The 25,585-nt window shown below is 36.2% G+C and overlaps 1 protein-coding gene across 2 annotated transcripts in view; it reads right to left on the reverse strand.

Moving 5' to 3' along the window:
• Window positions 1–404: 404 nt before the first annotated feature.
• LOC140171211 (N-alpha-acetyltransferase 35, NatC auxiliary subunit-like) overlaps window positions 405–25,585 on the reverse strand; it is a 29,116-nt gene continuing 3,935 nt past the window's right edge. The window contains exons 2-17 of one of the 2 annotated variants that reach the window (XM_072194426.1): window positions 16,362–16,408; window positions 14,514–14,610; window positions 13,369–13,558; window positions 12,437–12,590; window positions 12,298–12,311; window positions 10,614–10,724; window positions 9,773–9,823; window positions 8,991–9,074; window positions 7,672–7,801; window positions 6,938–7,116; window positions 5,872–6,108; window positions 4,799–4,897; window positions 3,899–4,077; window positions 2,995–3,202; window positions 1,480–1,743; window positions 405–1,055 (exon numbers count right to left, since the gene is read on the reverse strand). In XM_072194426.1, the coding sequence (XP_072050527.1) occupies window positions 915–1,055; window positions 1,480–1,743; window positions 2,995–3,202; window positions 3,899–4,077; window positions 4,799–4,897; window positions 5,872–6,108; window positions 6,938–7,116; window positions 7,672–7,801; window positions 8,991–9,074; window positions 9,773–9,823; window positions 10,614–10,724; window positions 12,298–12,311; window positions 12,437–12,590; window positions 13,369–13,558; window positions 14,514–14,610; window positions 16,362–16,408 (2,185 nt within the window). In that variant the 3' untranslated portion in view covers window positions 405–914. Of the gene's footprint in view, window positions 1,056–1,479; window positions 1,744–2,994; window positions 3,203–3,898; window positions 4,078–4,798; window positions 4,898–5,871; window positions 6,109–6,937; window positions 7,117–7,671; window positions 7,802–8,990; window positions 9,075–9,772; window positions 9,824–10,613; window positions 10,725–12,297; window positions 12,312–12,422; window positions 12,591–13,368; window positions 13,559–14,513; window positions 14,611–16,361; window positions 16,409–25,585 lie in introns of both variants that reach the window. The other variant, XM_072194425.1, reaches the window with a different exon arrangement.

Below are 25,585 nucleotides of genomic sequence, written 5' to 3' on the forward strand. Positions count from 1 at the left end.
CAATAAAACTACAGGAAAAATAATAATGCTGAAATAATGAATTTAACATGGAGTGTGGATTTACCATATTTTAACAACAGCATCTGGCTGCCCAAATTAGTTTACCAAACTTTGGTGGTATTTTTCTGTAGTAGGCCAATTTCAAATTATTCTAAAGAGGGCCCAGCCCTAACATTTTTCTTGTAGATTAATCTCACAATAGCAACCATGAGCTCAAGCCGCAAGCAAAGACGGTCGACTTGTGTACAAAGGAGTTGTTGAAAGTCATTGTGTCCTACTGAAATAAAGAATTGATGATAATGGTGCAAATGGTCCAAATTACTGATAAATGCCAATAAATCCAAGCACCCACCTATTCTTTGATAATCTCTTGTTTACTGCAAATTGCACATCTGCATATTTATGAAGTGAACTGATACTAATTATATGCACGGAGGTAAGCATGAACATCATTAATTTACTCCTAGGATAAAATCAGCTCAGCTTTGTTATTAACACCTTCGGCTTTTGAGTAGTTTGTAATAAACAAATATTAGATAACATGAATTTTCCTAGATTTAAGCCTATGTTAACCCTAACACCCATAAATACCACAAAATACCACAATGAAAACCACAGTGCATGTGTGAATCCCAGGGTCTGGGATGACACAATCACGTTAAGTGCTATATGCTCATGGAATTGCTGCCTGGGGCAGCATTACCCGTGTGGCTACCAGTCGGTAATCGTGTGCTTGGCATGCGGGGGGTCTAAGGTTTGAATCCCGGGGGTGCCAAGTGACTTCTTTCTTCATCTTCTCTCCTTTTTTGTTTCTTCTTTAACTTCCGATAGCAAAAAGCAGGGTTGGGTGTTAGGGCTAACAAAATGCAAGTCACCAAAGTGCATACTTCCACTTACAATGACCTACATGACCATCACTTCAGTTTTATTATTGGAAAAGTTTTATTAGTGGTGAATTCAAAATCAGGAGGGTGGTGTGAGTCCCTTTTGTGGCCTCCCATCAGCAGCTTCAGCACTACCATGTTGGTCTTGGCTACACGTACGATGCTGCTCAGCTGAAATAAAAAAACAAAAAAATGAAAATGACAATTAAAATCTGCACACAGTGGACATCCTCTCACAGGTTTGGGAATAGGTTAAATTACTCGAAATGGAGATCAGTGTACAGGGGAGAGAAGAACCAAGCGTCACATACCAGCACAATTAAACATGAAATTACAATGTCGTTGTCATAAGTTCCATTTCACTAAACATGCTTACGAATGGTACCCTTCGTATGGAATAGGGATTTACTACAGGGACCCTTTGTAAAGTTACATCTAGTACTGGGTATTCGTAACTTTAAGAACGGTTACTTGAGTTACGAAATGGACCCCAGGTCATTAAAAAAATCCCGACCACCAATGTCTCTTGGACACATGGTGTGGGAAAACTAACAGTTTATTTCCACCTCAATGACAAACTTATAGGATGACTTACCTCAGTGGAAGGATTAGGAATTTTCTCCAGCACGGCTGACGCTTGCATAAATAACTTGCATGCCGCATAGTACATGTCTAATGCAGTTGGAGGCTGGTCAAACTTCCTGGTGTCAGTCACCTCAAGGAATTGTTCATATTGCACAAGTGGGGGCGTCAGTACATTGGCAAAGTTGCCAAATCGATGCTCAAAACGCACCTTTTCATTGTCAAACTCACAGTTGGGTCTCTTTAATTTGCCATCAAGTGTGAAACCAACAACAGCCTGACAAAGTAAAATGTGTAATTGAAATAATAAGTGTGAAACTAACAACAGCCTGACAAAACAAAAATGTGCAATTATTGAAATAATAATTCATTGCTTAGAATCCTTTCTGGATGGTTTCTCCACTCACATGTAAAGCAGGAAATAGATGTTCAATACGAAAATAAATTTTCTAATTCTTCAAGTTCTGGGTACATATTGAGAATGCAAAAGAGGTGAAGTCTGTCCCTTCTACACGCTCAATGACCAATGGGTATAATTTTTTGCACAAAACCTTTTACAAATTAAGCATACTGCTAACCATCCAGCATGTATTATTTTCCACAACTCCCTATGCACACGCTTGTTTATCATTTCTGTGTTCATGCTCATATATGCATGGTAAATAATTCTGAACAATTAGTTTTTCTGAACAATTATGAAATTGAGTTTACCAGTAATATAATTTGAATTCTTTCATGCCTTCTTGATGAGTTAGTTATTGTTTATGGCTAAGGTTAATTACAGAAATCTTGTCCTTGCTTAATTTCATCATTCCAATAATTACACAAATTTTTATAAGGACTTCCATGTTTTATTTTCATTCTACTATTTTGAACATTTGAAATATATCCTTAATTCCATGACTAAGCAGACCTGACTAACATTATATCACAAAATTAAGCAAAATCAGTCGGAACTCAGAAATATTACATTCTGAATTTCTTATAGGATAGTAAAAAGCATTTGCAAAGCTCCATTTTGCAGAAAGCCCCATTGAAATTGAGTAACCAGTTCCAAAGATATGAGCAGTTAAAGAGTTTCCAAAACAAGAGGAAACAAAAGGAAATATTGCCTTTGTTTGGCTATATCTCAAAATTTTGCTTGATCGCATCACATATGTGACACGATCTGGTCCGTGGGGGGCCAAAGGAGGCATTTTTGAAAATTGAGTTACTATAATTATTACCTTATACAAAGATTAGGCTATAATATACTGAAAACACCAAAGCTCTAGCGTACTTGGTTCTAAAGTTCTGAAGTTTTGTGATGTGTATTTTCTTATGTATTTTATTGTTTTTTACTCTATACTTTTGCCTTTATCACAATTTCAAATTTGCCGCCTTTGGCCCCCATGGACCAGATCGTGTCACATATGTGATCAACTTCAATTACAACAGCTATACATGAAATTGCGCATTTGTAAAAGGCATTATGTTTGCCCCTCCCTTGAGCAAACTCTCTTTTATTGGACCTAACCCCTTCCCTTACCTTATAATAAGCAGAGCATAGGGTCTGTAGCCCTTGTGCCTGCATTAGCTCCTTCTCAAGTGGCCTTGTCTTCTTGCGTTTATTCTTCTTTTTGTTGCTCCTACCCTTGGGTGGTGTATCCAAATATGACGTCTCATGTTCTTGAAGCATGCTGTCTGCCCTTGTTACCGTGGAGATAAACCATGCATACAAGAAATCTGCTAAGTACCTAAAATATAGATGTTAACAAACATTAAAACCAAGTTTATATTACATACACTGGTGTATAAGTTTAGATCACGGAAAGTTGTGACACCAGCCCGGGTGACGTCCACACAATTCCCGTACTCAATTTGTGTACTGTTGTGAGCTAAATGCTTTTATGAGCTAAAAGGAAATTTTGTGATTTTCCCATAGGCAAACCTAATATTCATTGCCCATGCCATGTATTAAAATGAGATGATGAATAAAAACAAAAGGCTCTTATTAACGCTTATGATCTATCAATTCATGCAAATGCGAAAAATTATACAATTTTATATGATTTTCTAATTTAAGAAACTCGCCTTTTTTTCGGGTGCGATGACGTCCACAAATCCATTTTAATCAATGCTATCACAAAAATCCTCATAATTACGCGTAAAATCACTCAATTGTGACTGGATCTGAAGTACATCAGAACAAAAATGATGGCAAACCACAACATTGCAACTGTTGGGTTACTGCACATGCCTAGAGGATCATCCGGGTCAGGGAACCCTGATCTATATTTAGGGAATGTCAGCAAAATCGGCAGCTATGACCCTAATGAAGTGAAGAGACAAGGAATTTGCATAATTTATGTTTGATTTGTTTCTCACTGTTTGTTAGTGTAAAAAGAGCCCTGATGTTCAACTTTGCCCCATAAATCATAACATCTACTTACCAGAATATATAATGGTATTCATGAGTTGCATAGAGCTCTAGTTCGAATCCTGACAGGACATGTCTAATCATGACTCTCAGTGTGTGGTACATAACCCAGCTACCAAAGCATGCTTGGTATGAACGCTTAGGCTCAGCTTTACTCAGTAAACTGTGAAGATTAGCATCCACTTTCTCAGCCTGTAAAAAGCGACAGAATAAGAAATAATAAGACTGGTGACAACTTGGCATGTTTACTTAGCTATATTTTGGCACAATGTCGGATGACTTCCCTGCTTTTGATAATGTTTTTATCATACTTAGAAATTGCTACAGTATAGCTTTTTGATGATGTTTTTTGCCCTGCCCTGCATTCAATCCAAATCAGCTGAGCTCAAATCATAATCGATAGCAAGTTCCTCTGCCATTTTGTTCTGAATTGATGGCAGGTGGAATTTACACATTTTATGTTTACATATCTAACTGACTTCTGTTGAATCCTAGAATCCTGGATCTTACACAATTTAGCTCCAATTTGAGAAATTTTGTTTAGAATTAGACAATGAAAAAATGGTTGAAAATGGAATGGCTCAAACTGTTGAATTTGGTATTCCAAAATCCTATTAACCAGGGATGTGGTTTTTAAATGGAACAGCCCAATCGCTACCAGAGTTTGATCACAAGCAATTTGTCCCTCAATCTCTATGATAGATGGTATGATATACAGGCATAAGCCATATATCTAGTCATACACAATGCCGTCTAATGTCAAATTAGTCAAGTTAGCTCACTCAATACGGCTTTAGACTCTGGTGCATTGATGTGTGGCGATGCTAGTGCGCTTGTGCCTGTGCATAGCGCAAACTAAATTACTGCACTTTTACATTCTTTACATTATTTAAATAACATGTTATTATCTTACCTCTTCTTGCAAGGTGGCTAGTTCCTCCAGGACCTGTCCAAGTTTATCTCTCTGTCTGGCATGATTATGGCCTTGTATTTGTACCAAGGTGCACATAGGCTGCAATAACGCAAACATTGAAAATGAAAGTAAGCTTAGTGACCCACAAGAGTGATTTAGTGGCAGACAAGTTTAGTATTGGCTGAAATTGAGCCAACCAAACACATAGGCTGCAATAACGCAAACATTGAAAATGAAAGTAAGCTTAGTGACCCACAAGAGTGATTTAGTGGCAGACAAGTTTAGTATTGGCTGAAATTGAGACAACCAAACACTGCAGCTCTATAAACATGTTACAAGAATATGCATATTTTAGGAAGTTTAACTTTTTAGAAAGTTTAACTTTTTAGGGATGTAATTTTCTTCTTTTTTTTTTAAGTAATCCATGAAAGGTCAAAAGATGGATCTCATATAAAAGACACAATTGCAGAAATAACCTCAAACATTGCCAACATGCCTACAATTTCACAAAAACTTTCATTAACATAGTGATGAAAACATAAAGACAACAAGAACACAGTGACCAGAGAAGATAGATATCTTCTCTTTTTGTTGCCTCTGTGCAGTGGACAACTTCCCATGTGTGATGAATGTCTGCCAATCTTACCATGATATTAACCTCCAATACCACGATTCCCTGGGCAGATGAACTTCCCCTTTGAAATCAACTGGAGACCCCCTCCTGATGCTGGCCGCAAGAAATAAATAGATTTTTAGGCCTTTTTTGACAAGTTTAGGTCACTTTCATCAAATTTTGCCCCCTTTGGCCCCCCTCTGAAAACATACTGGTTACCCTCCCTGTCTCTATGAGAGAGCTAGGAAAGAAGTAGAAGAGAAAGAGAGTATGAAATGGAAAATATGGTGGGAGAGATGGGGACAGGGAGAGAGGTCAGGGGTGATAAAGAAAGAAAGAGACAGAGACAGCAAAAAAGAGAGCAAAATAGCAAAAGAGACCAAAACAGAGAAGAACAGAAAAACATGAAAATTGGCTTTTTACATAGTCTGTGAAATACACTACTATTGTTCATACTCACTCTGACAGAATGCAGCAGCAGTGAATCCACCATTTCCTTGGCATGTGAGTTATTATATAATGGTGACTTAGCAGCCAATGCAGGAGGACAGACAAACATACGTATGCAATCCCTCAACACATCAGGCAACATTTCTATACCATAGACTTTCTTATTGGCGTATGGCAAGAAGATGAGCTGTAGAATGGAACGAGATAACACGCATGGACACTGCTTGCTGAAATCTGAAAAGAAATCCTGTGCAATGAAAAGTGGAAAAAAAAATAGAACAAAAAGTCAATACTAGTTTTGCAAAGCTGTTGTAGGAGGATGAGTTGAGTTGTTGGAGGATGAACTGATTTTATCATATGCTGTTTTTGTGCAAATGTGGTCTAACCCTAACCCAACCAAAAGCCACAAAAGGCTACAGCACTAAGCAAATGAAAGGGCAAGTATCCCAAGTGACACGTCATCATTCAAACGCACATATGCACGGAAAGCTTGGCTGGCCAAGGAACTGACAAAAGGAACTCCCCAGTGGCGTGCTTGGCTGGCTAAGAAACTCCCCAGTGTGTCTATAGCACCCGAGGGGAGTTCAAAACCGCACCCAAGAAAAAAATCTTTTCATCCTTCTTTCTTAAAAAAAGCCTCCAGTAAGTTAGGGTTACTAATATAAAACTGCTTTTTTTCTTTCATTGGGCATTCACTAACCATAACCCAACCGAAAGCCTCAAAGGCCACTGCACCAAGCAGTTGCGAGTACAAGTATCTCACGTGATGTGATTGCATCATGTAAAAACACACATGGGTACGGAAAGCTAAGCTGGCAAAGGTGCTCCCTGTGGCGCGCTATTGCAGTTTGTGTGTCTAGCACCCGAGGGATAGGGGGTTCAAAATGAGAAAAAAATTCTAATCTCCTTCTTCACTAACCATGATAACACTCACTAGTCACTATAAACTATAGCATTTTTGTGTGTTTAGTATGGTCTATCATGTCATCGAAGAAAGACAGGTCCAATGTCTTGAGTAGTGATGCCGAAGCAACACAATGATAAATGCTTTCAATGAATGCTGTCACAAGACTTACCAGTACAACATGAAATGAGTTGAGTGCAATAACATCACACACAGCCTTTAGTCTTGCTACAAGTCCTTCAAAGTATTCTACTGCAGCGTTACTGTCTAAGATCTTGGAATAGCGTGGAAATGTTGGTGGAAGTAGCCTCTGGTTGACCAATGGCTCAAATCCCATGATTACAGCATGGTCTGCCAAAAGAATAGTGTTAGACTATTTGTAAACACTTGAGAAATGTCTTGCAATTTTATACACAGGGGTGTGATTCAAAGCTTGTGAAATATCCATGAAGTAGTAGAAAATCCTGAAAAACAGTGTGTAATTGGGCTAAAATACCCCAAAATGTGCTGAAAAACAATAAAATTGCATAAATGTTGGCCACAAAAAATCCAGGCAATCTGGATAAATCCTGAAGAATCACACCCCTGTATTGATTATAATATGGCTGCAGCATACATAACAGTATGCTGCTCAATCCAATCAGATGTGAGACCGAGAACTGGACAGATCCATTTAGAGTCCAGGGATGACTATTGACAACAAAATGATTGTAGTACATTTTAAACAGAAGTACTTAATATTCTAGTGTCCATTAACAACAGCATATGTATACAGTAATATCAAAATGATCTCACTTGTCGTAAAAAGGCACATTTGAACAAGAATCTATCATTTGCATTTTGAAAAAATGTTCACATTTAAATTTAAATTAAAGGGCATTTACAAGCCCTGCCTTGTATTATTACCTGAAGACTGACCCTCTGTAGGTTCTTGGTCTACTGGTTGTATTCCTAGATGAATGGATTTGCGTAGGGCTGGTAATAAGTCAGATGCTTGTAACAGTAGCTTACGAGCTTCCTCTACACCTGACTTCACCTGTTGAATCAAAATATATCGGGATTAGTATACCACAACAGTACTTTTTAAAATTACTTGCAAGTTCTACAAAAAATACCTTTCTGATGCAATCCACTATGGAAAGTGACAAACAACAATGCTTAGCGATTGCAATGATGGGCAATTGCTCATAAAAGTTATCTTGCCTTCGTATATTCATAATAATAACTGCTTAGTGGTTAAGCATTGGTTTAAAGATCAGAAGGATTTGATGTTACTGGTAATAAATAATGACAATTATGAGGCACAGCGTCATCATCCCTATACAGAGCTGCCAACATTTGAATTTTGAAAAAAGGGAGATTTCCTGTTGCAATCAGGGAGATTTGTCAAAATGTGTACATCTTAATGGACGAAACCATTTCCTTTTCAGGGAGATGACCAAAAATTAAGGGTTCTGAAGAGCTAAAAGTAGGGAGTCTCCTGCGAAAAGAGGGAGAGTTGGCAGCTCTGCCTATATCTTTGTGTCAAACATTGCCGTGATAGTACGGCGAATCCTCTCGGTTTTCAACAGATACGCATGGCGATTTTGTTCGATATAGGCCGAGCTACTCAGGCTAAGCATACCATTTACACGTTTTGAGATACCACAGAGCCTGCCGCAGAGTTTCTATTCTATGATTTGTGCATGATCAGTATCCCATATGGTGTTGCTATTACAAGAAAATTCGATTTGTTGTCAGGTAAAACCCAGGTTTTGTTTCCAATACACTAACTCGAAATGCAACACACTAATTAGGGGGGATTGCTGTTTGCTGTGGATATATTTTACTGCATTTTATAAGTAACGATTTTGAAATCAAAAGTCAAAATTGTGATATATTCAACTGTTTGATAATTACAATTTTATAAAAGAACACATGTATAAGGTGCTGTATCTATAATGCAATGTACATTATCAACACACATGCAGCTTTCTTTATCTGAGTCAATAATAGAATATTGATTTCAATCGAATTGAATACATCTCTCCAGTTTGAGTTTGTACTCCACCACTGAGCGATCTAGCGATCGATTTCTAGCCAATCAGATAGGACTCCTTTTCTTGCGTTCGGTGAAATACCAGTTGCCCGTCGCTCACCAACGGAGTATTAAATTTATATTTATAATACTGGGTGTCGACACTGTGTGAGAGTGACTATAATTCTGCTCTTGTATTATTACTTACCTCTTTCTTATTAAAAGACAAGAGTGCCATATAAAACATGCGACAGAATTTGATCCTTGATTGCACTGCTATACATTGCTCATGCTGAAAAAACAAAAACAAAAGACAAAATTGTTATGTGCAGATCTAAACTATCACTGTTCTCCATTCCATATATCCACCACTGTCACTTGGCAGGATGGGTGCAAATGTCAGGGACTGTCTTTTGGAATTTGCAGCAGAGCATTAAATAGCTCTTCTGGAGCCTTCAATGAGAGCTGTTTAGACTATTAACAATAGAGTGTAAGGAGAGAATGGTCAATTAAGGAGAGCTACAAATCACTCTACTATATCAGATTCAAGGAGAGCAGTAGATAGTAATTGCTCTTGCTCCCCTCAAAAGGCAGTCCCCGTGCAATGTGATGGGAGAAGAAAACAAACATAACTTGGAAGGTCAGGGTTTGCACAGATTTTAAAATGCCTTGATCGAATCCCAAAAATGCCAGACCAACAGTTATGACAGCATACTTTAAAATCAGTCTCTGCCTATCCCTCACTTTCCCTTAGACATTTTAAAACTAACAAACAATTGATTTTTTATTATCTCTCTCTCTCTCTCTCTCTTTTATACATGTACTCATGTAAAAAAATTGCATTCTAACTTCTTCTTTGAAAGAAACCATAATTTTCATGACTGTCTCTGGAATTTGTATGACCAGTATCAATTTTCATGACTCTCTCTGTAATTTCTATGACCAGTATCAAAATTCCATGAATTTTCCAAGACTTTTGTACTTTCTTACCTCCAACTCTTTTGCTGCATCTCTTTCTTCTCCCTGTCTTGACCTGGTATTCTGGCAAAAGAAATAAATAAACAAAATACTCAACTAGAGCCAGCAGAGTGATACTTGGAAAATATGACATTGACTTCACTGTAAGTTATTATTATTATTGGGTGAAACTACACAAACTTGATGTAATCTGTCCTAGGCTATATTTTCATTACATGGTATTTCCTGTTATTCTCACTAGTTCAGTCAATCTAAACAAATTAGTGGTGTCACCCACCACTAATTGCAACAGATTTGTTTTTACTGTTATGCATTTTAGAGATGTTCCCTGAACATTATACCTAAAGTATACTAAAATATACTTGGTGGAAAGGTGGGAAAAGGTCATACAGATACTCAAATTCGGTTGCAATTAGTGGTGCGTCAAAACCCACTTTGATTGGACTATACCTACCATATTCATTCCAATAAGCGCCCAGGGCGCTTAACAAAGTCATTTTGGTTGGGCGGAATGGACACCTATTTTTTTACCTGGTTTACCTTATTTTTTGTGAGGGGCGATTATTAGAGATGAATTTACGTACGTTATAAAAGGGTCCCGTGACGTTCTAGTAGCTTTTCTGATGTAGAAAATGTATTGCAAGTTTACACCGGATGTGCAGTCCTCCAGCTATTTCACTATATCAACATCTATCTGTCACTTCAACATTAATGGTACCCTTTAGCAAATTGAATATACCCTGGGTGGGTGCTTATTGGGACATAGGCGCTTATTGGAATGAATACGGTACATTTGTGTTGGTATTTCCTGGAATATTACCAATCCTGGTTTGATATCTCAAGTACAACTCACTTTTATTCTTCTATTGTATTCTTCCTCAACCTCCTTCAGCATTCCAGACACTCGCAACTCTGTAATGTTATGAGCTAGCTTGAAACCGTATGTTAATGACTGAAAATCCTCCTATGAAAATAAACAGAAATCAATGTTGTCAAGGGCAAAGCTATGACATATACGATAGCCTACCTTACAGGACATACAAGTCATACACTTCAAACATCTTGATTTCAGGTATCCATAAAGAAACCCTATGTTAAGCAGAAAATAATCATGACTCCTGCATTAATGTCAAATTTCATGGAAGAAATACACACATTATTTAATATAATGATCTTTGAAAAATTTTTTTATACAATCTTCCTTAGTTAAAAAAAAAAAATCATTCCACACTTGAATTAAGGGCTGGGGTATGAACGTTTGGACAGTATTTATTGTGGGACATTAGAGCACATCAGACATATCGAATTGTATTCTGAATACGAAGAATGTCATTCTGATATCAAATAATTTTGATTTTTTGAAATTCGCAATTTAATACACATTTTATGGCAAATCATTAAAATTTGATATTTTTGATATTTAACAGTACTTGAAGTAAACTTAATAAATCTGATGATTTATACTTAAAGTGTATGTCGGTGGGATGAAAAGTTCAATTGAAAATTTTGACCTTTCAGATTGAAGATATGGATTTTTTCCCAAAACACCAAAAAAATTAGGTCTTTTTGGGAAAAAATCCATATCTTCAATATGAAAGGTCAAAATTTTCAATTGACCGCCTGCTTTTCCTCCCTGCTACATACACTTTAAGAATATGTCATTAGATTTATATAATTTACTTCGAGGACTGTTATATATCAAAATTTGAAAAATATCAAATTTTTATAATTTGTCATAAAATTTGTATTATATTGTGATTTTCAAAAATGAAAATTATTTGATATCAGAAAGACATGCTTCAGATTCAGAATGCAATTCGATAGGTCTGAGGTGCTCTAATGACCCACAAAAAATACTGTCGAAACGCAATAAACGCTCATTTTAGATCCCTTAACGTAATCACATTGCTTTGCGTCTTTACCGAGATTGTGATTTGTGTGAAATTGGCAGCTCATGTGTGACCAGCTACTACTCTCATGTATATCTCATTTTCTAGTAACATTCAAACATATTTTCAACCAATCATATTGTTGAAGAGGATAATAAGCTTGTATTGTATATGTCTATAGAATTGTTATAAAACTCAAGTCTGTTTGCTTTGTCTACACCCTGTTCAAGTGATTCCCAGCAATGGTGTCTTCTGCTGTAACGGGTCACATGTTTACTATCTTGTACTGTGGTGTCACATGTACAATACACTAACTTCAACATATACCTATGTTGTAGAGTGTTATGGCTACCGGCTACAATGAAAATCGAACACAATATTCTTCTGCCGTCACCAAAATCACTGCCAATGTTTTTACCAACAGTGGGGATGTCAAGAGATGTTATAGTTTTCAGTATAATACTTCAGTTTATGGCGTATATGGAAGTGGGACTCCGATTGGCTAATGGAATCATGTCATCATTACACTGGCACCTCATTCGCTGGTCAAGCTGCGTAGCAACGTGTGACCTTGTTCTTTTTACGCGATAATCAGACACAAGCAGACGGACACCGCTAAAGTAATTTGCTGAATAGTATAAGACTTACCTCTTCAAATACACCTGCTCTAATGACTTAATCCTTGATGATATCAACTATCTTGAACACTGTCACTGTGAATGCTCTAAGACACCTGTTTTCACAGTGGGGATATCAAGAGCTGTTAGACTTACCTCTTCAAAGACACCTGCTCTAATGACTTTATCCTTGATGATATCAACTATCTTGAGTATTGCTACTGTGAATGCTCTAAGACACCTGTCTTCAATAAGATCTGGGTTATGTGTGTAAAGATTGGTAAACACTGTCTGTGCCAAGGAATGGCCTTCTAACCAGGTAGTCTGTATAGAGGAAAAATACATCAATTATCAACCACATCTAATCGAACAGATTTCTCAGGAAATGTTATAGCCTAGTAACACACAGAGGGTTGTAGTTTTGATCGGGGTGGGAGAGAGGCGCTATATGGTGCAGATTTCAAGCAACAATCCACACATCTTGGCAAATTCTTAACATCAATGTCATTATTTCCAATCAATGAGTTTTCTACTTTTACTATCAGAAAGTTGCTGATATTTTAATGGCAGAGCATGGATGCATATACTTAAGACATACCTCATCAACACAGGAGGGGAACTTCTCACAGGGGAAGCTGCCCCAATGGCCATGCCACTGATGTCCTGCACGATTTGCTAGATACTGGTGATAGAACGATCAGCCCTCAAGAATATGTGAGATGTGGTTTATTTATAGATCTGCCTCTGAAGCCAACATGTAGCAAATGTCTGTCCCACTTGTAGGTCATGTCTTTGTCTACACACAAATGGTGTCTTTGTCTCTGCACTGTTTTGTATTTTGTTATTACTTTTCAGGGTGGCCAAAGTGTACTCAAGCTTTGCTCTTTTTTTTTTGGACATCCTTCCATTATCTATTATATATAACTTTCATTGTGTTGTTGATATGGTAAATAAATAAACTGAAACTGAAACTTTTCATTGCATACAAAGCACAGGGACTCGTTTCTTTCTGTGCCTCTTTAATCTATGCTTCATCCACATTTGTCGAAGCAGGTCATGACTCATGACATACAATGTATTTCTCTTATCAGTAATAACTTACCATACAAGCCAGTGTTGTATCTATAATACCAATCAATTCCGGTAGTTCCAAGTCTTTGATCTTCACCCTGCCAGCTGCTATAGACTGCTCAAAGTCTAGTACCTTGTGTCCTGTTTTATGACTGATCATCCCAGCATCCATCTTGGGGTCCATCATCTCGATGGCTGACATGGCTTCAAACAAACCAAAACTGATGAAGACCACATAAAGAGAAAAAAATGACACTGATACTAATAAAGAACAGAAAATGACACGAATGATCCCAACTTAGTTAGAATATCAAGCATATTATGTGAGTGAAGCTATGTATACTTTGATCAGCTTGTATTATTAGGCTTTTATCACTACGCTGAAAGGTAGACCCACGTTAAGAAGGGTATTATTAATCTGCCTGGTCTATATTTTGTGTGTTAAAGAAAGTAGACAAAGTATTGACAAGACAATTCTCCAAGTAAAATATATTGATATTAATCCGTGATGTTATCCTAAGGGAATCCTAACCAAACAATTATGTTGTCTTCTGCATCACAGTCATATCTCAAAAGGCTGCTTTGTGTTTATTATTTTCATCTAAATTTATGATGAGATATAGTGAAATTAACTTTAATTTTGAGGTATTAATTACAATACCGTATTTCCTCGAATTGTTGCCCCCCTCAAATAAACGCCCTCACCAATTTTTTCAACCAAGATGTTTCAAAAATGCTGATATTTCCATGCTATCTTGTGTTGTAAGCTTACCAAGTTGCTCACATGGTCGATAATAGCAGCAATAATTGGCGAAAATCTGCATCGGAAACCCGGAAGTGAACCAAAAGTCAGGGTTTCTAGTTCATAGTTCGTCATTTTAACATGACTTTTAAGCTTACATTGTACCTAATGATTTTAACGGGAATAATGTGCTAAAAATAACCTCCAATAAACACCTCCGTTTCGAAAATGCAACGCCTCCGGGCGTTTATTCAAGGAAATACGGTATTATGTTTATGTTCAGAAAGAAGCATGCTGAAACATAAAATAACAATATAAAATACCGGTACAACAATGATAATAAAAATCGCATAAGGCAGCCTTTTTTAGATATGACAGTATGTGTTGCAGACGACGATTTTTCCCAAAGCCTAATGTATTCAATGCCCACTTACTTTGCATCATGAAGTAGTTCTCCCAGTTTAAGATCTGATGTACAGCTGACAAAGTCTTCTGTGATATCCTTCCAGTTATACTTCACCTCAGGCATAGCTGGGAATAGAATGTACAAAAACCAATGAAAAATTAAATAAATTAATTGAAAGAATGACCTATGTATGTAATTTACAACTTTCTATCTGTATGATATCCCAATATGAAGTTCAAATGTCCACTATTGTCAGTGTCAGCATCAATTACAGTAGAGGGGCATGGCAGATCCCTGATTTAATTATTTTGGCAGATTTCCCAGCCTATGCCAGGGGCTGTTATGTGGCCCATACAAATTCAATTATATTGGGCAATATCAAAGACTCTACAAAAAATGTAGATACAAAATCTACCAATGTTTATTGTGTACTGTACACACGATCCTTAATAGCGCACAATGGTAGATTTTGTATTTAGGGTCTTTGATATCAATTGCCCAATAAAAATGTGTATGGGCCGCATTACTCACTCCACACCACCTGGATCTGACTACAGTCAGTCTACTCTGAATTACAAAGTACTGACGTGGACGCACACATTGTGCCGACTTTGAAGGCACGCTTACCCGCAGCAGAGACGCAGCACTGCGCACTGTTTACGCGCTGTATACGCGTGCGTTGTCACTTAGTACTTCAGAGTGGACAAACTGTATAGTCCGCATGCCTTCCTCGAGGTAGTAATTTACATATTGTTTATTTTATTGTATCTCTTAACGTAAAGATGATATTTATATAAAAGTATACATTTTCAGAAAGGAAATGGCGCAATGAAATGAAGGAATTCAACTAGTATAACAGATTCCTGCAAAAAGGAACGGTTTTTGTGAAAATCACAAAAATTGGTTTTACTTTACTTTCTTGGGAAAGACACACAAGACTATATAATAGTTGTTAATCCTACAAATAATGTAGGGATGTGCTATTCCGTTTATTTTCTAGAACGTTTAACGCATCAGGGATGTGTGCATTTAACATAGAGTCCGAAGTTTTCCGTTTTACGGAAAACGGAAAAAAATCACGGAATCGGAGGTACAACACAGAAAATGACATTTTGTATGATGTGACAAAAATTGTTAAAAGATAAGAGAAATAAATGTTAAAAACAATCATGAGTTGTGTGTGTCAATTTTATGATAAAAATACTGTTTAATAATACCGAAATAAAGGTATATTACCAAGGCACAAACCCCCTATATCCCTCCAAACATCGTAATAGTCAGCCTATTATCGTGAGACTATTCCAATTAGAGCATATTGATCACAATATTGAACACTTTATTGTGACATAATATCATTGTTTATACATTTTAAGCTTTATTCATGACACAGATTTACAAATTTTACAACACGGAAAATGGATTTTAGAAAACGTTAAACTTGGGACTCTAATTTAACATATTAATGTCAAGTTAAAATACGATACATGATAGGTGAGGTGCAAAACAGGAACATCCCTACTGTGTGTGGACTCTGCCTCTTCTACATGTACTTCCCTGAACAAATAAGCCTTTGCATCGAGCTTGAGATTGGAATTCCAGTTTCCTTTCTCACAAAGTAAGGGCTAAGAGTAAAATTGTACAATTGTGTTTGGGAGTGGCCGTCTCTCCTTTCTCCTTTTCCTTGCTATTTTCTTCCATTTCTTGCTTTGTTTATCAAAGCTATCTAGGCCAGCATGCATTTTATTAGCCTACACTGACTCTCCAGGCTTGTTCTTTTAATAGTATGTGGAATGGTCCATGGATTTCCCATGGATTAGCATGTGTCCCTCACAGACCAACCTGGGTAAACAAACAAACAAGCAAATATGGGTCTTACCTGAAAGTGTGCCTCCATTATGTGGTACTGGTTTTGGATCAAGTGACCTAGAAGGAAGAGTTTGTAGACTGTTAGTTATAGGAAGTTTGCAGCACACATTCTATCATTGCGTCAGAGGAAAAATCACAACAAAATTGCTTTCGAGACATGCAAGCCCACCCGGCACAGCAAGACATATTTTATTAGCCGTTAGAATAGGGCCATTTCTACCAAGTTTCTGAATGTAAAATGCTTTTGCACCTGGGTTTTAAAGAAAACATTTTTTCTTCTCACCTCACCCCAAACATGGGGTCTTATTTGCCAATGCAATGACATGCCAATGGCACACGCTGGTTGAAAATGAAATGAATCCTAAAAGTGTATGTCTACATCTACGTTGATACTTGGCGGGATCCATTTGGACGTGCGGCCATTAGGGACTGTGCAATAATAATGAGCCCCCTGGGGGGTAAAATTTCCAAACGGTTCGCCAAAAATCGCTTGCCCCCCCCCACCCTCTCGGCCTGCCAAAAAATCTTTGCCCCCCCTTGCACATGCCAAATTTTGGGGATCCCAATTTGCAAACCTTAAATGGTCTATATACATGTTGCAAGTTTTCTGACAGTTTTCCTAAGCCTTTTTAGACCATTTTATTTAAAAGGCCAAATATGTGTGCCAAAAATCGCTTGACCCCCCTCTTGGCTTGCCAAAAGTTGCTTGCCCCCCTTTCGGCTCACCACAAATTTCTTGCCCCCCCCCCCCAATTTTACCCTCCCCCAGGGCTCATAATTATTGCACAGGCTACAACACTGCCCCTAAGGAATTGTGACTTATGCTCAGGCCATTCGCACTTGATTATTAGTTTCCTGTTGAAGATTTTGAAAAAGGGATGAGGTGCCCTTTAAAGGGGCATTTCGTGATCCACAGCCTCATCCCCCCAGTTTTCTCAAAAAAAGTTGAGATTTTTATAACACTGGAAACCTCTGGCTACATAATGTTTATGTACAAAATATTTCTTGCAGATTAATTCCTTTAGCAAAAATATCGTGAAATTTGAATTTCGTTCTGGTGCACCAGAACAAAATTACAACGCATTGTCTATGGAGCAGTGTAATACACATAATCATGCATAACTCGCAAACGCAAAATCGGAATCAACTGAAATTTTGGGAATAGGCTTTTTTCGTGGATATGTACTGAAAAATGTCATAAAAAGAGGATGCTAGGATCACGAAATACTCCTTTAATTATTAATTATCTTTTATTTTCTTTATTTAGTTTGACCTATCACAAGCAACTATTGACTCATTTTGACTAAAGTCTTATTCAGATTCCCTTTTACAAATTAAGCGTACTGCTAGCCGTCCATCGCGTATTATTTGCACAAGGTCCAATCAATGTACACGCTTGACGTCGCGCGCGTATACGAGATGATTAAGCTGTCAAATGAAATCTGAATAAGACTTTAGAGCGGGCATTTAATTATTTCACAACAATACCATGAATATTTGATTAAAGTGAAGGTGGAGTTGTATAACTTGTAGTTTAGTTGTGAGTCTTAGTTGTAGGAGTTCCTTGTTTATGAATTCATCATTATTGTTGATATAATTAAAGTCAGAAAATGGCAAGTAGAAGTAGTTGAAAGTTATTTTAAGGGCTGGGGTATGAACGTTTGGACAGTATTTATTTTGGGACATTAGAGCACATTAGAGCACATCAGACATATCGAATTGCATTCTGAATACGAAGAATGTCATTCTGATATCAAATAATTTTGATTTTTGAAATTGCAATTTAATACACATTTTATGGCAAATCATTAAAAATTGATATTTTGATTTTTAACAGTACTTGAAGTAAACTTTATAAATCTGATGATTTATACTTAAAGTGTATGTAGGTGGGATGAAAAGCCGACGATCAATTGAAAATTTTGACCTTTCAGTATTGAAGATATGGATTTTTTTCCCAAAACACCAAAAAAAATTAGGTCTTTTTGGGAAAAAATCCATATTTTCAATATGAAAGGTCAAAATTTTCAACTGACCGCCGGCTTTTCCTTCCTGCTACATACACTTTAAGAATATATCATTAAATTTTTATAATTTACTTCTAGGACTGTTATATACCAAAAATTTGAAAAATATCAATTTTTATAATTTGTCATAAAATTTGTATTATATTGTGATTTTCAAAAATGAAAATTATTTGATATCAGAAAGACATACTTCAGTATTCAGAATGCAATTCGATAGGTCTGAGGTGCTCTCATGTCCCACAAAAAATACTGTCGAAACGCAATAAACGCTCATTTTAGATCCCTTAAAGGAGAAAATTAGAAATAAAAATAAAATAATTAATTATTTTGAGATTTTCAATTTTGGACGCAGGCGGTTAACAGGAAACTAGTAATCAAGTGCTAAGGGCCTCAGGTGCAGTGCAAATGTAGCTGGGAGGAAAAGTTAAAATAATTTGATATCAGAAGGACATTTCTCGTATTCAATGTAATTTGGTGTGTCTGATGTGCTTGCAGGTCCCACAAAATATACTGTAGGTATGCTAGGTGAATTCAAATTTGCCATCAAACTGCATCATTTTATATATCAAATCAAAGCCCTTGAGTAAACAAAGCCAAAACTGAAAACCATTTTTTCATAGCACTTTCCGTAGCAAGTTACATCTTGTCAAAGATTGACTTTCATCAAAAAGTTTCAGCTAGCAAAATTCCCCAAAACGGCATTTCGGGGGTGTTTCTAGATCTTAGTCTCATTATGATAGCAGCTTTTTTAATGGAACTGCTATCCAAATCCCTCTAAAATTCCATGTGCGAGTGACTTATCACCATAAAAAAACATATTTTTATGGTCTATATGGTGGCGCTATTCAAGATGGAGTGTGTTTGGCGATTGCTCCGATAATCGAAGCAAATTTTGCAGTTTCTTTGCTGATAAACCAACCAAACTGAAGATTTGCAAGTACCAGTAGTTGTAGAATTAGACATAGATAGTTGTGGCATGGGTAGGGGGCCCCAAACCCTAATAATATTTGCATGTCACAAAATGGCGTAGCTCTCGAACGATTTTTCTCTGGCTAATTTTAACCGAATGCAGTCGGTTATGCAGTCATAATTTATTTAAAACATGGTTGAATCAAGATAGAAGGATGCAATAATGCCGAGGCAGAAAACAAAGCAAAGTAAATTAAACGAATTTACCAGAAAACCTGGTGAAAAGTTTCGTCGCACCTCTTCGACAGAAGAAGGCATGGAAGAAGTAGCAGAATTCCACAACCTGTCACAGCCGAACGATACCAGCATGACCAGTGCTCTCGTAAGGCCCAAACCTCGGCCTCTCAAGCATGATTCTGAGAAACTTAATGTAATCATGGATAAGCTTGATATGCTAGATACGATTAATGAACGGCTGGGAAATATTGAGAAGGACATTGGCAATATGAAGAAAACAATTCGGGATCTTGAACAGAGTCAGGAATATTATGATAAAGAACTGGACTTAAAAGTCAACACAGCTGAATTCGATAGACTGACAACACTGGTGGATAACCTAGAAAATAGATCACGCAGAAACAACTTGATATTGTTCAATGTTCCGGAGAAAGCAGAAGGAAATGCTACTGGTAATCAAGGTCAGAAATGTGTTAACTTTGTAAAAAAATTCATAAAGGAACACTTGAGATTAGAAGAAGATGTTGACATCGAGAGAGCACATCGAACGCCTACTAGATTAGACCGCCCTAGAGATAAACCTAGACCTATCCACGTAGCTTTCCTCGTTATACACAAAACAAAAAACACTAAATGCTGCCTCAAACTTAAAAGATCATCCTTTTCCCAATGCTACGGTGATTGTAGCAGAAGATCTGAGCCAAAGACTACAAGAAGAAAGAAAGAAGCTGTGGAAGAAAAGAGGAGAGCTGCTCAAAGAAGACGCAAATAGAAAGGTATATGTGAATTACCCAGCAAGTCTACGGGTAGTGAACCAAGATGGAACCAGCTGTGTAATAAAAGCAAGCGAAATTTGACATTTAGACTGCAAAACTTGATTGAACATAATTTATGGCATAGAGAAACAGTGACATGTGTTTTGTTTACATCCAGAACAAGTATAATTTTCTGACCACTTCCTTTTAGTTTTGGTTAAAAGAAACAAAAAAGTTTTCCTTGAAGTGGTCTAAATCCCTTGAGTATACAGTACCGTATTGAATATCATATCGGTACAGCTGTAATTATGCGGTACACAAGGAAGTTAATGTTTTTGTGTAGTCCTAATGGACTTTTTTATGTTTCATATTTATATGTGGTGCCATCAATAGCGAACAATTTTATGCATATCAGAATAATACTTAATCAACTCAATGACTGAACTCACAGTATGTACGTTGAATGCTAAAGGTCTACGGGACAGAAAAAAGAGACGTGAAACATTTTTATGGCTACGAGTAAAGAAATTCTCTGTTTATTTTTTGCAAGAGACTCACAGTGTTGCAAATGATATAAAATGCTGGTCAAATGAATGGGGTGCAAAAGCACTATAAAGCCATGGAAGCTCCAACAGTAAAGGCACTGGTATCCTGTTTCATAGTAATTTTGATTTTACAATTATGAAAACCTTATGTGACCCGAATGGTCGTTTTATTATTATTGATATTGATGTATCTGGTAAAACATTCACCCTGGTTAATATTTATGCACCAAACGATGATTGTCCTGAATTTTTAGAGCAATTGATGACCATCTTAATCAATTCCAGTGTGATTCAATTATATTTGGTGGCGATTTTAATTGCGTGTTAAATATAACTTTGGATAAAAAAGGTGGTAGAATGCAAACTAATTTTAAAGCTCGCACTGAAATTCTGATGTTAATGGAAAAAAGGTGTCTAATTGACATTTGGCGTGAAATGAACCCTAATAGTAAAAGTTTTACTTGGAAGTCGAACACAAATCCACCAATCATGTGTCGTTTAGATTATTTTTTAATTAGTAAAACACTTAGAGGGTGTATAGAAAATAGTGCAATTTCACATGGTTATAGAACTGATCACAGTTTGGTTTCTGTAAAACTCAATGATAATTATGAAAAACCAGGTCGTGGTATTTGGAAGTTTAATGTTTCCTTGTTAGGTGACATTAATTATGTAAATATTGTTAAAGAAAGTATTGAGAACATTGTTAATGAGAACAAGGATGCCAATCCTCAGATTTTGTGGGAAACAATTAAATGCGTTGTTAGAGGTGATACCATAAGATACTCTGTAAGGAAAGCAAAAGATCGTAAAAAACACCAGGATGATCTTGAAAAGGATATTACAAGGCTAGAAATATTGTATTATCAAACAAACGACCCAGATACTCTTGCTGATTTAAATATTAAGAAAAGAGAACTGGAATCAGTGTATAGCTACAGAGCCAAAGGAGCTATGATACGTAGTAAAGCTAGATGGGTAGAAGATGGAGAGAAAAATTCCAAATACTTTCTGAATCTTGAAAAACGTAAAAAAAAAAAAAAAATGTATCAGTAAATTGCAGGGGACAGATGGTAGCGTCATAACTGGTAACGATGCAATTTTAGAAGAAGAAGTTAATTTTATTCTAATTTATATGCTAGTTGTAATGAACATGGTAATGAAAATATTCTTCATAAAATTGGAATCACTGAAAATGATATTCCCAAAGTGTCCAACCAGGATTCAAAAATGTGTGAAGGTATTATTTCATATGGTGAGTGTATGAACGCTATCAAATCTATGCCTAATGGGAAAAGCCCAGGGTCTGATGGGTACCCCATTGAATTTTATAAAGTGTTTTGGAACCAAATTGGATCTGTTTTAGTCAAATCCTTTAATTATTCTTTTAATTTAGGGCAATTATCTGTTAGCCAAAGAAGGGGTATCATTTCACTGATTCCAAAAGATGGTAAAGATGAACTTTTGTTGAAGAATTGGAGGCCGATTTCTCTCTTAAATGTAGACTATAAAATTGCTGCTAAGGTAATAGCAAATAGATTGAAAAAGGTTTTGAGCTCTGTAATTTCAAGTGACCAAACAGGGTTTTTGCCAGACAGATACATCGGTGAAAATGTCAGAGTAATTCTAGACATTATTGAGCATACTGATACAAATGATATACCAGGCACACTTTTCTTTATTGATTTTGAGAAAGCGTATGATAAATTAGAGTGGAATTATGTGCAAAAGTGCCTTGATTATTTTGGCTTTGGTAATGATTTGAAAAGATGGATTAAATTATTCTATACACAAATAAGCAGCTGTGTAATAAATAATGGTTATGTTTCAAAATATTTTCAGTTGTCCCGTGGCGTCCGTCAAGGATGCCCATTGAGCTGCTATATTTTTATTTTATGCGCGGAACTGATGGGTATTGCCATCAGATCCAACGACAACATTAAAGGTATCCAAATTGGTGATGGTAACTGTGTAAAAATTTCCCAATTTGCTGATGATACCACTCTTGTCTTAGATGGTTCAAATGAATCCCTTATGAATGCTATTAATGTTATTGAAAATTTTGGCTCAATTTCTGGTTTAAAATTGAATGCTTCCAAATCTGTTATTTTGAAGATTGGCTCATTACAGAATGATAATGATCATATGCTTCCAGATAAGACCTATCAATATACAAAAGGTCCTGTAAAATTTCTTGGTATTATGATTTCACTCAACAAGGATGAGCTTATTAACATTAATTTTGAGCCTCAGTTAAAACAGTTAAGTACAATTCTTGATATATGGTCTCAGCGTGATCTTACTCCAATAGGCGAATCACTATAATTAAGTCTTTAGCTTTGTCACAGCTGACTTACCTCTTTTCCGTCTTACCAACTCCACCCAATACATTCATTAAAAAGATTGAGCAAATTTTATTTAAATTTATTTGGAATGGTAAGCCAGACAAAGTTAATAGAAATGTGTTGTACTGTAAAAAAGAGGATGGTGGTATGAATATGACTAATATTTATAACTTCATTGATGCCTTAAAATGTGCTTGGGTTAAAAGGTTTTTAGATGATGAGAACAAAAGTAGTTGGAAATATTTGTTTTCAAATGAATTGTTAAAAGTTGGTGGGGATTGGATTTGGTTATGTAATCCCAAAAGTCATATTAACTTCAGCTATGACAAAATTTGTAACACCTTTTTGTGTGATGTGTTGAAATCTTGGTTTAAATTAAGGAATATGGATCATGAAAAAACGGATGAAGTTTTATGGTACAATTGTAACATAAGAATTAACCTAAAAAACTTTATATTTTAAGTCCTGGAGTAGTAAAGGTGTCAATTTTGTATCTGATTTAATTATTGATGGGCATTGGATGTCATATGAAAATTTCAAAGATAAATATGATATCAATTGTAATTTCTTAAAGTATCTGAGTGTGATAGATATTATTTCAAAAGCCTTTAAAAGTCAGCTGTTGGAAAGTAAACACAACCGTGAGCTACAGCTGATGTCCCAAATCAAGAATGCAAAGAAAGTTACCTCATTTGCATATCAATTACTTTGTCATACAGCTCATCACCCAGTCCCTAAAGCACAACAGAGGTGGAAGGTTGAATTTGAGGTCAATGATATGAATTGGAATTTGATTTATGCTATGCCATATAGATGTACATTGGATACCAAAACACGGTATTTACAATTTCGTTTTATTCATAGAATCCTTCCAACAAATAAGTTTCTCTATAAAATTGGCTTAATTAATGAGTATAAATGCTCCTTTTGTAAGGAGGAAGAAGAAACCATGAAACATTTGATGTGGTCATGTAAATTTGCCAAAGCAATGTGGAGTGATATTTTTGGCTGGTTGAGAGAATTAAATATTACCGTGAATATTACCTATCGGGAAGTATGTTTGGGTATTTATGATGACAAATATGCCACTTTTTTGAACTTGATTCTATTATTGACAAAAAGATTTATTTATAAATGTAGAGTTCAAGAAATTAACCCTATCTTTAATGATTTTAAAACTGGGTTTTTTCATTGAAAAAGTAGAGAAGGAAATTGCAAATAAAAAAGATACTTATGGTTATCATGTAAAGAAATGGGAACCATTATTAATATTAAGATGAGTTCTGTCCAAAAGATGTCAGAAAAAAAGTTGTTTGTAATAATTTTGGTATCGTGTTTGATGGTTGTTTGTAAACTTGTGTGTTTTATTTCATTTTGTATGCAAATAGAAATATTAAGGTACATTGTATTTACTTTATGATATTATTGTATTTGCATTTTGTGTATTGTTTGTGAGTTAAAAAAAAAAAAAATAAAGACCCTCACGGGCTTTGAAAGACAAAAAAAAAATAATATTTGCATAAAAGCACTTGTCATTTTTGCTCAATTAACGTGCATGCTTGTCAGGTTTCCAAGATGGCGTCCCATGATGTAAACAATGGCAGTGACACAGAAGATGGTGCGAGCGGTAATTTGCCTCCACTGAAGTTTACATTAAGCCAACAACATGGTTTAAAACCTTTGTCAATGCAGAATAGAGATAATAGTGATGATGATGATGTCCATTTTTGTGGAAAGTGCGATGAAGAAATTGATGATTTATATAGTGATGGGTATGGAAGCCCCAGTGCAGTAGCATGTAGTATATGCAAGACGTGGTATCACCAGAAGTGTGGCGATTTATCATATGAATTGTTCAATGTTATTAAACAGTATGGTATGCAAGGCACACATGAGTTACCATGGCATTGCAAGGTGTGTAGGAAGTATGCAGAGAAGCTGGTAGGTGAAATGGTTGACTTACTGAAGGAAGCATGAGAAGTTAGAGAAAGAAGTAAAAGATATAAACAGTAGATTGAGAGCCATAGAAATCAATGGTACAACAGTTCCTGTAGGCCGTGAAGACCAAAGCATGCAGAAGGTAGTGAAAGAAATCATAGAACAAGATAAAAGAAAACTGAATGTCATAGTCAGTGATCTACCAGAGATCACCAAGACTAGTTCGCCAAGAGTTGTGTTGAAAAGCGTTAAAGAACTTTTTCAGAGTAAGCTTGAAGTAAGTCCAAACGACATAGTGAAAACTGATGTAATACCCACTGAAAAAGGTTGTCTCGTAAAAGTACAAATGAAAAACAAAACGGCAAAGCACACAGCTCTTACCAATGCCAAAAATCTGCACAACGATGAAGTGTACAACGATGTGTACTTGAAACCAGATCTGACGTATGAACAGAGGAAAAAGAGGCTGAGCTACGCA

The sequence above is a fragment of the Amphiura filiformis genome, chromosome 15, assembly GCF_039555335.1.
Source record: "Amphiura filiformis chromosome 15, Afil_fr2py, whole genome shotgun sequence".
Taxonomy (NCBI): domain Eukaryota; kingdom Metazoa; phylum Echinodermata; class Ophiuroidea; order Amphilepidida; family Amphiuridae; genus Amphiura; species Amphiura filiformis.